Source organism: Ctenopharyngodon idella, chromosome 21 (assembly GCF_019924925.1).
Source record: "Ctenopharyngodon idella isolate HZGC_01 chromosome 21, HZGC01, whole genome shotgun sequence".
Lineage (NCBI taxonomy): Eukaryota > Metazoa > Chordata > Actinopteri > Cypriniformes > Xenocyprididae > Ctenopharyngodon > Ctenopharyngodon idella.
Window position 1 is genome coordinate 9,509,295 of NC_067240.1, and position 13,439 is coordinate 9,522,733.

A 13,439-nucleotide genomic window follows, 5' to 3' on the forward strand; every position below is an offset into this window, starting at 1 on the left:
ATTTCAATCTTACCAACTCCAAACTTTTGAACAGAAGTTCAATCCACAAATATTACAATGATGCCATCACTGTCGGTTATATTTAAAAAATGTTTTACCAATGCAATTCAAAAGGATGATTTTCAAAAAAAACCAAACAAAATTTGTCTCTAAGCTACTAAAGACATATTTAAAACAGTTCATGTGACTACAGTGGTTCAACCTTAATGTTATGAAGCATTGAGAATACTTTTTGTGCTTCAAAATAACGACTTTATTCAACAATATCTAGTGATGGGCGATTTCAAAACACTGCTTCTTGAAGCTTCGAAGCTTTATGAATCCTTTGTTTCGAATCATTACTACGAAAGTCACGTGATTTCAGTAAACGAGGCTTCGTTACGTCATAAGTGTTTCGAAATTTCAATGGCTCACCACTGGGGGACGTGACTTTGACAGTTTGATACACGCTCCGAACCACTGATTCAAAACAAAAGATTTGTAAAGCTTCGAAGCTTCATGAAGCAGTGTTTTGAAATCGCCCATCAATAGATATTGTTGAATAAAGTTATTTTGTTTTTTTGGTGCACAAAAAGTATTCTCGTCACTTCATAACATTAAGGTTGAACCACTGTAGTCACATGAACTGTTTTAAATATGTCTTTAGTAGCTTTCTGGGCATCTGAAAGTTAATTATCTTGCTGTCAATGGAGGCCTCACTGAGCCATCAGATTTTATCAAAAATATAATTTGTGTTCCGAAGATGAACGAAGGTCTTACAGGAATGTGGAACGACATGAGGGTGAGTAATTAATGACAGAATTTTCATTTTTGGGTGAACTAACCCTTTAATGATTAAAGGGCATTCGGGAAAAAAAAAAAAAAAAAAAAAAATAATCAGATCTAGACCTAAAAACACTCTTTAAAAAAATGCTTCATAGTATTTGAAAACTTGACATGCACTTTAGCTCTCTACCTCAATTTTCTCATGCCTACATGACACAAATAGTTTATTAATTCTTCTCAAGCTCAAAATACGCTTGCAAATAATGGCAATTACTGGCAAAGAGTACAAAAGGTGACAGCTGAACACATTTAATACTCATTTCCTTTGCTGAAGTGGCGATGCTCAGACACACTTGACCAGGACTCAGTCCAAACACGCGCTGACCTGCTGTACAACAAACACTCATGGTCTGAAGCCCCACCAACACTCGACAGCAATCAGGGAACAAGGTCAAAACCACAAGGTAACGTGTCTGGCCTGAGAAACGTACATTTCCAGGCCTGCTAATGACATGATTGTGGAGAGAAATAATGGAATGGGTGAGTGTTGACAAAGGTGTAGTGCAACTACAGACTTTCATTATCTCAGGTCATTTGAGGACTAAAAGGGTAAAACTAGAAGGCCATGATGGAGCCATACCCGATGAGAAATTAACTTGGATGTAGGACGATATGGATTAGAAGATGGGATTGTCATCTTAATGCAGACGCTGCAGTCTGCGCAGCGGTGCAGAGCCTATGAAGTAAGCGGATGAACTGCAGTTCAATAACAGAGGAATAAGAAAACCACCAGGGATAGGAAGATTTCTCATACAGCTCTTAGCTGGAGAACATGGCAAAAGCCAAGGCGATATCTACAGAGACCCACAGGGGCTCAGCCAAACTAGATTAGTAGTCTAAGAAGAGCTTCTGCCCAAAACTCATCTCAATCTCTCTCTTGCACAGACACAAGATTTATCCTACAAATATATATATATATATATATATAGAGAGAGAGAGAGAGAGAGAGAGAGACAGAGAGAGGCCATTCCTTATCTGGTATTAGGGGAAGCAGTTTTACTCCTTCCGATATTTCACCTAGCAAGTTTATCTGAGTTATATCCACACTTTTTGCCCTTGTTTGGCAAGTTTGCATGGAAATATAACCAAGGAAAAGAGCCAGAGTGTGTGAGAGATGGAGAGAGAGAAAGAAGAAAGAGAGGCTTTTTACACACTGTAAGTGATTTAAATCCTGGGGCCGAAATGATTTAATCTCCAGAAATTATATTATGGCATGTCAGGACGGGCGTGATGAGGCGACTGTAATTACATCAACTTCAATAGTGGATAATGATAAATCAGCCTTGATTTCCAATAAAGAGGACAAATTAAAAAACGAGGGCAGCGGAGGGGTGAACAAAAGTTTAGAGGTGGGCTATTGCATTCTTGCCTCAAGTTTCTGGGGACAAAACTTTTGACAAGCCATTCTCCCCACACGTTTTTATTGATTACAGTTACAGGAAAAAAGTATGTGAAACCTTGGCTTTACCTTTGATTTCTCTATATACTGGTCATTAGTTATTCTTCAACCAAGACAATTCCTCCTAAATTCTTCCAGAATTCCTATCTGAAAATCTGATCTGAAATTACAGGAATCGTTTGGTGAACACTGAGACCCTAAGTTTAGTGATAGTTCACCCAAAAATTATGTAAATTTAGTCAAATTATATGTACTAATCCTCATATCTGACAGATTTGGAACAACATATGGGTGAGTAAATGATACCAGAATTTAAATTTTTGGGTGAACTAACCCTTTAAATTTAATTGTCCACATATTTTTTCCACCCTGCACTGAATGCTTACACTATGTTGGATAAAAATGTCTCATTGTGTTTTATTTGTTTAAGCAGATTGCGTTTGTCTATAGTTGAAACAAGATCAGATTATATTTTAGGGCCAATTTATGCAGAAACCCATTTCCAAAAAACCCAACACATCTCTAAGTTTAAAAAGTGAATTTTTCAATGATTCATTCCAACTTTTAAGCCCTAAAACCACATTTTACATTTAACTTAAAAGGCTACTTAGATTAACACATTTTGGATGGATAAAAAGATGGAAAAGGCAGTTTAAAAACATAATTACATTTCAGTAAATGTAGCCAGAAGCATGGGGCATTAGCAATTAACAAGCTCTTTTTAACATTTTAAATCGTTCCTGGAAACATGTTACAACTCCTGAGAGGATACCTGGATCTCCTGAAGGTGCGGTAGGCACTGGGCAAAGAGTGCTTGGTTTTGGATTTGGATCTGGAGCGTGAACGGGACCTGGACCGAGACCTTCTCTTGTGTTTCTTCTTCCTCTTGTCCCGTTCTCGATCCCGATCCCTATCCCTATCCCGATCCCTTTCGGGCCCACGTGAGGAAGACGAGGCGGAAGTGGTGGTCACACGAGAAGCAGGGGTGTTTGCGCTCCTTGATAGTGCGTTTTCCAGGGGCTGATAGTCAAAGCCTGGTATACGAGAAGCGTGTTGAGGGATACCGCTCATGGGAAGGGTCGACACCAATGGCTGTAGAGACACAACAAAGGAAGAGAGATTAGACACATGAGACCTGAAGCGCAACCGAGACGGGCACATGAAAGAAAACTGGCATTTTAATGAGCAAAATCCAATCAGGCTGCTTTCTCTGGACAAAATTATGGCATATACGAGATGAAAGGTGGTCCCACTGGCTTTCTAAATTTGCGCATCTGGCCCAATCAATAGAGCCACAACTGGCTTCGAGTTGTCTCAGGGACCGTATCCAATTTAGAAAGGTTTTAGCCATCAGTGTATGTCTCCATGTGAAAGGAAGCGGCTTTAGTATGTATGTGGATGGTTCCCCAGAGCCATGCCTGAGTCTTTTTTTCGCGGGTCCTAATAGCTCCTCTTCACTCCTTCCACCCCAGAAATAGCGCTAATTAAAAATACTGGTTGTTTCACAGTATAATATGGGTCTGGCAGAAACATAATTGGCCATTCTCTTCAAATCGTAATCACTTCAATATGTGTCTGTCTGGTTAAATGTGATCCCCTCTGCTGCTGAATTCACATCAGAAATGGAATTTCATCAATCAACGTTGCAGCTCATGCCGTCGAAACCACATCTGCGGGTCTCGGTTCATCACACGGGAGGAAATAAAAAGTCTATTTTATCACAAAGCAGAAAAGACGAGAGACGACAGCATGCACCGTGCTCAATAAAATCAGACTCAAAATCTAAGGGCTACAAGTCATAAAAAACAGCTCTGGAGCATTGAACCAGGACGCAAAATCATCCTAAAGTATTTTTAAATGTGCCCCAATTAATCTCGAAATAGTGTTCTTCTCTCTATCTTGGATAGGAAAGTCTCCTATGTAAAAGATAGTGCTGCTCAGGGCATAAGGGTGCTGAAGTACGTGGTGTAGATGGGAGATTACAAAGTGTATTCAATTTGATAACTCTCTAGATGGAGTTACATAATGGGACGGAGAATTGGGTTTGATTTCAAGGCTTGACATTTGGCTAGATAATCCCCGAAGGAGAGCGTGGCACGAGTGTCCAGTCTCTCAAGTCTGTTTTCGAGAGATATGGACAATGTGCCCTCTGAAATATTATGCTTGCTAGAGCCCACGTAATCGGGCATCTGTATATTTTTACATTTGATGAAATTTGGTTACTAGAGCATTATTATACAGTTGCTAGGGTGTCTAAGTCAAAGGAGAAAAGTCTCAAGTCTCAAGTATGATATTGGCTGGCTCGGGTGTTATCTTCAATGCAAATTTGTGGGATTTTTTTTGACTATTTTATTGTCTAACATCCTTCTAACTTCTTAGAAAAATAATAGCACAACATGCCACATGATAAGAACACAAAAATCATAGGACAAATTGCATAGGATGACTTAAGAAGTTCAATATTTAGGGTTAGGGGTTTGTTGAAATCCATAACTCAAGGTATGAGCGATAGCGATGCCTTCCTTATTAAGTACCACTAATACACACTCATGGAGAGGAGCTCAGAATGCCAGGTCAGCAAAGTTAGAGAGCTTAGTCATTGTGCATGTTAATAAGGAGAAAGTTTTCGTCTAAATCCCTACAGTATGAAAACCAGCAGCTGTTCCACTACTGGAACTCTATTAAGAAGTCCAAGTGAAAGGGAGAGAGCGAGAAAGATTGAGTGAGAGGAGGTTGGGAGTGCTAGTAAGAGACAAACGGCAAGGTCTATCCCCCTTATTTCTTTCTTAAACGTTTTTATTTGGGTGCTTCACACACAAACATGGTAAAAAATTGCAAACCGAAGATTGACCCCAAACTTTTGAATGGTAGTGTACACATATATTAATTGCTAAAATGCTGAGAAATGTCCACAAATTAATTAGGTCATTTGGTTTAACCGTCCAAAGGCCATTACAGCCATTTCATTTGTGAATAAAATATCTTAAAATGTAATAAATGTATACATTTTTAATTTAGGCATTATTTTATAACATCATATATCAACATAGTGCAAAACGGTATTACAAATTATGTGTAGAAGTCGTTGCTTTGTTATGAGAAAGAATGTCCGGAAAAATTAATTTCATTGATGTCATTCGGAGTTACCAATATAAAGGGACCATTTTGGTCATTTTGGTCAGGTCATTCGGTACAACTGCTATAAAACATGGAAAATTTTGTAATATTTTAAAAACTTGTACTAAATATAAAATGTTTATTTGTCCTTTTGCTAGCTAGCTAGCAAGCTAACTAGCTAGATATCAGCCATGGTTTGAAAATATCATCATTCGGTATAACCAAAAGTGTCATTCGGTAAAACCGGTTAAACCGAATTACTTTTTTGGTGACAAATATTGTCCATCTTGTAAAAAATGTAAAAAAGCAGTGTTAATTGATTATAAAAACCACAATCTCACTTTTAAATCCCATATATATATATATGTATATATATATATATATATATATATATATATATATATATATATATATATAATAAATATGCTTAGATGTACAGAGACAATAAGACACATCCTAACAGAGGACATAGTTTTGAAGCTTTTAGGGGTTGTTACAAGTAAATGTAATGAGGTGGTACCTAGAACAACAGAAGAGCAAATATACAGAATCATTAAAACCCCGGTGCTAAAATCATCTGCTCCGTCTGCAACGAGAAGTGCGCTGCATATTTAATCCATCTGTTCCTCATACTTGCAGAGAAAAACAAATGTAAGTGGGGTAAATTGCTGCTATTTAGTTCACATTCTCTAGAGACACTGCCAGAAACCGAAGTTTTTACCACAGTAGTTTTGTTATTTTTTTTAAACCATCTCTTCTGGATTGAAAGTGTTTGGACTGACAGCTTGGAGAAAAGTCATGGAGGAAGTGCCTCAGGTGTGTAGTGTGCAATTACAGCCAGCAGCCATTTTCTTGTATATATATATTTTTTTCACAATATACATAAACTCCAGGTCACAAAGAGCAGAAAAGCATCATCAGAGGAGAGTCGGTAGATCCATCTTCCTCAACTTTTGACACGATGACCTCAATCATACAGATTTTCCCCTAACATTGACTACACAAGGCAGATTCGGCATGTGTTATAAGAGCCATTTAAATGCATGAGCAGCAGCACAACACTCTGGATAGTCAATCTCTCTCTCTCTCCCTCTCTCTCTCTCCTATAGCCAGCAAAAGTACAGACACCCTTTTTCATTCAAATAATGACACCTAGAATGAGTCTCTTTGATCTTCGCCACAGTTTACTTCGCTCTCCCGGGATTCCTCGGATACCAAGGCACAGCGACTCTGGCAAAGACATTGAGCTGACACTCAGCGCTACGCTAATTAGCTTGGGCTTCCCGGAACAAACCATTATTTATGATTTTCTTTAGATTCTCTAAACGAAAGGCTATTGTTTTTCTAATTTTCTAAGGAGCAGATGGTGAGTTTGGAGTTTAGGATAATCGTTCCAAAGGTACTTCAGGGAAATGGGAGTAGAGTTTATTTACGATTTCTCGCTGCACACAATATGTCACATCTAACGGGAGTCTAAAAAGCTATTATCTTCATAATTACGAAAGAATGGTCCTCATATTTACTTTCAGAATTTTCTTTGCCAACAAGGAAAAGTTTTTCTCTAAAACACAAATTCAGCATTTTGATATGCATGATCTCTAAACCACGGTAGTGAATCTTTGAAGCATTTTTAACATTGTTTATAACCTGCGACTCCACTAAAAAGACTATTGTGGTGGTCTTGGGGACCATGGGGAAGCTATAATCTCGACATTCATTTGGAGCATTAGGACACTTTCCTCCCATAGGATCTCTGATTGAGGTCAGCTAATGATGAAGCGATTTTAAAGATTCTCAAAGCCGTCGTGTGCATTCTCACTGCTCTGAGTACCTGCCAAATCGCTTGACCTCCGCTGGACAGTGAAAATGCAAAACTAAGTAAATGCTGCTGGGAGAAGAATGATTTGTAGATTTATGAGAGTTGGAAGGGGAGAGAAGTTGTAAGCAATTGAAAGGAAGTGGTAAAGCTATTGCATTATGCTGGATGGCAAGTGAGGGATTATAGGAAAAAAAATGACTGAGAGGCCGGTTTAGAGTAAATTCCCTTAGTCCGTGCAAACAATGCAAGCTGGTCACAATTTTCAGTTCAATCATCTGAGTGATGCAGCATATCCTGTCTTTAATACCAGAGATTCATGGAAAAAGTATGAACCCTTTGGATTTTCACTGGATTTAGTACTGAAGTCCTAATAATAGACAAACACAGTGTTTGATGTAACAGGTGGAATAATATTTACGTGTCAGTTGCTGTGGGTGCGGGTCGGATGGGCAGACTGCGGGTCCAATAAGACTATTTTGACTCAATTCAGTGTATCTGACAGCTGATTTCAAATGGTCCTGTGCTTATGTGTGTTCATGCTCTGTCTGAAAACTGTTAAAGGCAGCGTTGAGCACTGTAGACAATTGCGCTGCAACTGATTGACAGCTATAATGATTATATTAAAGGGAGTGTGCTTTGCTTGCTTTCTGTATTTAATCTATACACAATTTGGATAAAAGTTTTTGCCTATTTTTCATGCTGCTGAAAAGAGGACCAGCGGCCAGGTAAACACTGTTGAGATTCAGAAGAGATAACCATGTTTAAATGCAGAGTGAATATACTAAAATACTGTTTATTAGCTTTAAGCTTACAGATAGACCTACTAAAACATTCTTTGTTCTATTAGCATACTTGTGTTGTTAAAAGGGGTCATGAACTGCATTGTTTTATAATGTTTTCTAGGGTGCACTTGTGTTAGTATGATTTTTACTTCAAAAATTGACATAATTTAGAAATAAAAACATTTTTCCTACCCTGATTTTAGCCCTCTGATTTGAACGCTCTGTTTTAAGGGGCGTGTCTGCTGTGAGACTTCAGTATAAACGCCCACTGCTGTGATTGGCTAACATCTTTGCATATGAAAAAGCTAAGTATTACTCTCTATGTGTAACACTCTTAAAAACATTTAGCATGTTTTTACAATTACAGCTCTCAAGGTTAACTAATCATGAAAAGTGTTTATTATAGTATTACATTAGATCTATGGCATTATATTTAGATTGTGATTGAGCGCATGAATGCAGTGATCTTGTCAGGGCAACTCAATTTCTGCACACTAACGAATGCTTTCGTCATAACTAATGTCACAACACGATGTAAATAAGAGATTCGTTGAGAATAATGGGAGTTTTGGTGAGTCACTGATTGATTGACAACACTAGCGACTGTAAAGGAAACGTTCTTTGATCGCTTTCTATCTATAATTTAATCACAGTTTAAATAACAGATTATTTTCATACTACTAGGAGAAACAATGTGAAGTTGACTGTTTAGTCACTGATTTGATTTACTGACACAGACAAAGACTGTACATGAATCATTACATATTACAAATCACTGGTCACAAATCAGGTATTAAAATTAACTCAGTTACTTACATGTTGTTGCATTACTTTCGTATCCATGTTGTAAAAGTCTGTTTGCAAAGCCTGTCCCGAAATGTGACTGATTTACCAAAGAATCCACAGTGAAATGTACCGAATACAAATAATTAATGCTCAAGTGAGGCATTCACATTGTTGAGAATAAATGACCATATTCCTAGCATTAGGATACTTTAAAAGGTAATGTTATTTTTTATTCAATTTTATTCAGTTAAAATAAATTGCATCAACCCAGAATGCCTAATGTTGGTTTTATTGCTTGTGTTAGGCTACATGAGAAAATGATTTTTGTCTACCTCATGTAGGAGATTTAAGGCGGGTGTGGTTCGTGTCACAGATTTTGTTAAACGGGTCAGGTTGGGTCTCTAAAAGTCTTGTTGTTGATCAGTCTTGGGTAGGAAAAAACGTCTTTCAAAAACAACACCCGCAAATTTGTGGTTTGTATGTTCCACTGCTCTACTGTGCAAAATATTCTGTGGACAGATAAAACTCAAGGTGAGTTGGTTGGAAAAAAGACAGCACTATGTGGCGATAAAAAAGAAAAAAGGCACAGCACAGCAATGGAGGGACCATCATGGACTTGCCTCAGGGTCTGAACAGCTTGCTATCATCAATGGAAAAATTCCCAAGTTTATCAGGACATATTGTAAGAGAATCTAAGGTCATCTGACCAAGCAAATGAGGGACAAAACAGACAGCCTTCAATAGAAGATTCTTGACCTCAGCCTGATTGAGATGCTTGAGTGTGTCCTCAAGAAAGCGATTTATTCAAAACATTCCAAGAATATTGCTGAACTGAAACAGTTTAGTAAAAAGTAACTGCAAAATTGCTCCTGACATTTGTGCAAGTTTCATCAACAATCGCAAGAAATATTTGATGGAGGTTATTGCTTCCAAACAAGGATCAACCTGTTATTAAATCTGATGGCTTGAATTACTTTTTCCACCCTGTGCTGAAAACAGTGTATTCAATAAAGACACAAAAATATATCATTGCTTGTGTGTTATTTGAAGCAGAATGTGTTTGTCTACTGAATATTATTCATATTTATGCAGAAATCTAGATAAATGTGAAAGGGTGCACATACTATTTACCATTAAACATTGTATGACATCAAGTCTTCATCCTAAATAATAATAAAAAGGTTTTAAAAGTATACAAGTCACTAATTCCCATCAAATACGGATACTGAACATCTGCACTTTAAAATGGAAATGGCTGCATTTTAACAAGTCAAGATGGCTGAATTAAGCCCTGTCTTCTGGTCAGTACTGGTGGATGAGCAGTGAATGACAGATGTGTTCACATTAATCAAGTAAACAATGAATAATCTAAAAACTGGCTAGTCATTATGAAACAATCCATTAATGTTTCAATGCTGGTGGAGCTCTTATCTTCAGAGGGTTAGAAATACTGCTTTTAAGTCTAAATAATTGGCTTGTTTTTCTCCAGTATGCCAATATGATGAATGGACATCTGTCAGAAGCTGCCTGGTAGAATAACGGCAACACAAGGGCAACACAACACAAATTCTGGAAGGTTCCCACCAGGGAAGTTAACTATGAAAGAAACACACTGATTATTTAATTGACAGGAAATCATGAAGGAACCTATTACAACAATAACATCGCTGAAAAGCAAATTTTTTGGAAAAACTTGACCTGCTGACTTGTTGCAATTACATGAAATTATGGATGGATGAAAACAAAATAATCAGCCATTCTAAAATTAAGTTTTAAAGGGATATTCCCTTATTATTGTTATTCCATAAATGAAAATTCTGTCCTCATTTATTCCCTCATGTTGTTCCAAACCTGTATGACTATCTGGAAAAAAAATAAATAAATTGAAAAAGTGTTTTTGTCCATACAGTGAAAGTCAATGAGGTCCAAAAGGGGCGAAATGAGTAATTTCATTTTTATGACAAGGATATACATCACAACATGACTATATTTGCTGGAAATAAGATTGTTACGATGACAAAATTCTACATTGAAATTTCACAATTCTCACACAAATACTAGCCAAAATTTCTACCGGTTTATCCTGTCTACCAGTATATCGCCCACCCCTTTGGTGGGAAAAGAAATTGGGCAGTATCAAGGCATAAAAGGCATCAAGGCACTAAAGCATTTTTCAAAATATGTTCTTTTGTGTTCCAATGAAGAAATAAAGTCCTACAGGTTTGGAAGAATGTGAGAGAAAATTATAATTTTCATTTTTGAAAAACACTCCCCATCTGCCATTGGTCAGAACAAACAGATATCCCTGCCCCAAACTCACACCATTGGTTGACTTACTGTTGCCGTGTTGGGCTGGTTGGGATTCTCAAACAAACAAAGCTACATTTTGAAAGCACCACAAACACACAGTGTTTATTTTTTTGAAGAAATCTGTCTATGAATGGGCTTAGAGATTTCTCTGCATATAAAGCTGAAATAAGAGGAAAACTGAAAACATCTCATTAACTTTTAAGGTAAATGAGGCACAGCCTATGCACAGCCACAGTCTATTTTCAGAATGTCAAATAAGCAAAAAGTTCACCAACATCTTTAGCAATCTTTATATCAGCCATGCTACACACCAAACACATCAGGGACACACCTTCAATCCCTGCATTCTCGTTTAACACAGAAAAAAGACAGGTGCAGCGGCACCGAGTCCCACCTCTGCTTGTGTCACTAATCGTGTTCCCTCCTGAGAACCGACTGTCTTGTTAAAGCAGTACCTGCTGGAAACACCTCTCCCATGAGAGCTTCTTTTAAAAAGAACAGCTCGGATACAAAGAGTCCAATCAATTAAATGGTAAATCACACATCAGAGGAAAAGAAGCACCACAGCCTTGGGGCAGAAGTGTGTGCAACTGGGAGCATGAACATGCTCAAATACACAGACGCACACTAAAGGCACATCAAACAGGTCCCAACAGCTTCACATCCAGGGTAAAACGATCACACAAGAAAGAGAGTGTAAATGTGACCTTAGCGAGACCTTAGTGTTAGTGTCAGATGTCTGCTGCCCGTATACTCACTGTCTAATAAATACTGCTATAAAAACGGAAAGCACTTTCTTAAACTGGCAAGCTCTAATCTGATTGGCAGACTTGGCAAGAACTGTAACAGCACACAAGGTTTTTTTTTTTTTTTTAAATCAGTTTGCCTAAATAAAAAAAACAAGTCAAGTCACTGGATTTGCCAGGCCTGGCAGAAGCTAGATATTTTACTTCATAACTTGTTAAATATGGATATTTTTTTTACACAAACACATCGATTTACTTCAGAAGGCCTTTATTAACCCCCCGGAGCTGTGTGGAGTACACGTTTATGATGGATAGATGTGGATGGAAGCACTTTCTTCAGCTCGTACTCGTTAACCCTGTTCACTGCCATTATAAAGCTCGGATACGTCAGGATATTTATTAATATTTCTCCGATTGTATTCATCAGAAAGAAGAAAGTCATATACACCTAGGATGGCTTAAGGGTGAGTGAAGCTTGGGCTAATTTTCATTTGAAAGTAAACTAATCCCATAAAGCCCATATAGGTATTTTAAAGGGGTCATGACATGAGAAATCAAATTTTCCTTGAGCTTTTGACATAAGAGGTCATCATACTATAAGAATATCCTGTAAGTTTTAGAGCTGAAAACTTCCTAGTTAGTCCAATAAAACCTTTAATTGATGCCAGACCCAGAAAACGACAGGATTTACAAAGTGGGGATCTATGACGTCAAAGGGCAGCAAGCACCTCCTCTGCATAACAAGATCAACGCCTACTTCATCCCTGCCTGTATAGCCCCGCCCACCGAATCGCGCATAAGTAACATATGTGGTGCTAAACCAGATCGAGCTACCAAGCAATAAACATGCCGTTGAGGATTACAAAAAATTGTGCAGTGCCTGGACTCGACAGTAATGCGACAACATGTAAGTAACTGCGTTAATTCTAATGCCTGATCTGATATGTAATGATTCATGTACCGTCAGATGTTCTTTGTCTGTGTGTCAGTAAATCAAACCAGTGACTAAACGTCAAATTGCGTTGTTTCTCTTAGTAGGATGAAAATAATCTGTTATTTAACAGTGATCAAATTATATAAAGAAAGATCAAAGAAAGCCCCCTTTGTAATCGTTGGAGCAGCGCGTGCTGAAGCTGTCAATCAAACAGCGAGTTTATCAGTGACTGACGCGCAAAACTCCCGTTTTATTCAATGAATCTTTTAGTTATATCGCATTTGCACTGTTAGTGAAGATGAAAGCATTTGTTAATGTACAGAAATTGAGTTGCAATGACGAGATCACTGCTTTCATGCGCTCAACATTGTCTGTGATCGGCTACAATGTTCATCTCTGCAACCTTTCATGCCTCGATCTAAATATAATGCAACACTTTTCAGATTAGTTAACCTTAGAGCTGTAATAGTAAAAATGCGCTAAAAGAGAGAGTAATACTTGGATATTTAGATATGCAAAGATGTTAGCCAATCACAGCAGTGGGCTTTTACACTGAAGTCTCACAGCAGACACGGCCCTTAAAACGGAGCGTTCAAACCAGAAGCTAAAATCAGGGTAGAAAAAATTCCTTTTATTCATGAATTATGACAATTTTGGATGTAAAAAGCATACTAACATTATAAGTGCACCCCAGGAAACATTATAAAACAATAAACCAACG

General features: G+C 37.7%; 1 protein-coding gene across 2 annotated transcripts in view; it reads right to left on the minus strand.

Annotated features, from left to right (window-relative positions):
* The window catches only part of sfswap (splicing factor SWAP), a 100,151-nt gene that overhangs the window by 16,424 nt on the left and 70,288 nt on the right, over positions 1-13,439 (minus strand). For both annotated transcript variants that reach the window (XM_051877354.1, XM_051877355.1), the window contains exon 14: positions 2,997-3,316. In XM_051877354.1, the coding sequence (XP_051733314.1) occupies positions 2,997-3,316 (320 nt within the window). The remainder of the gene's footprint in view (positions 1-2,996; positions 3,317-13,439) is intronic.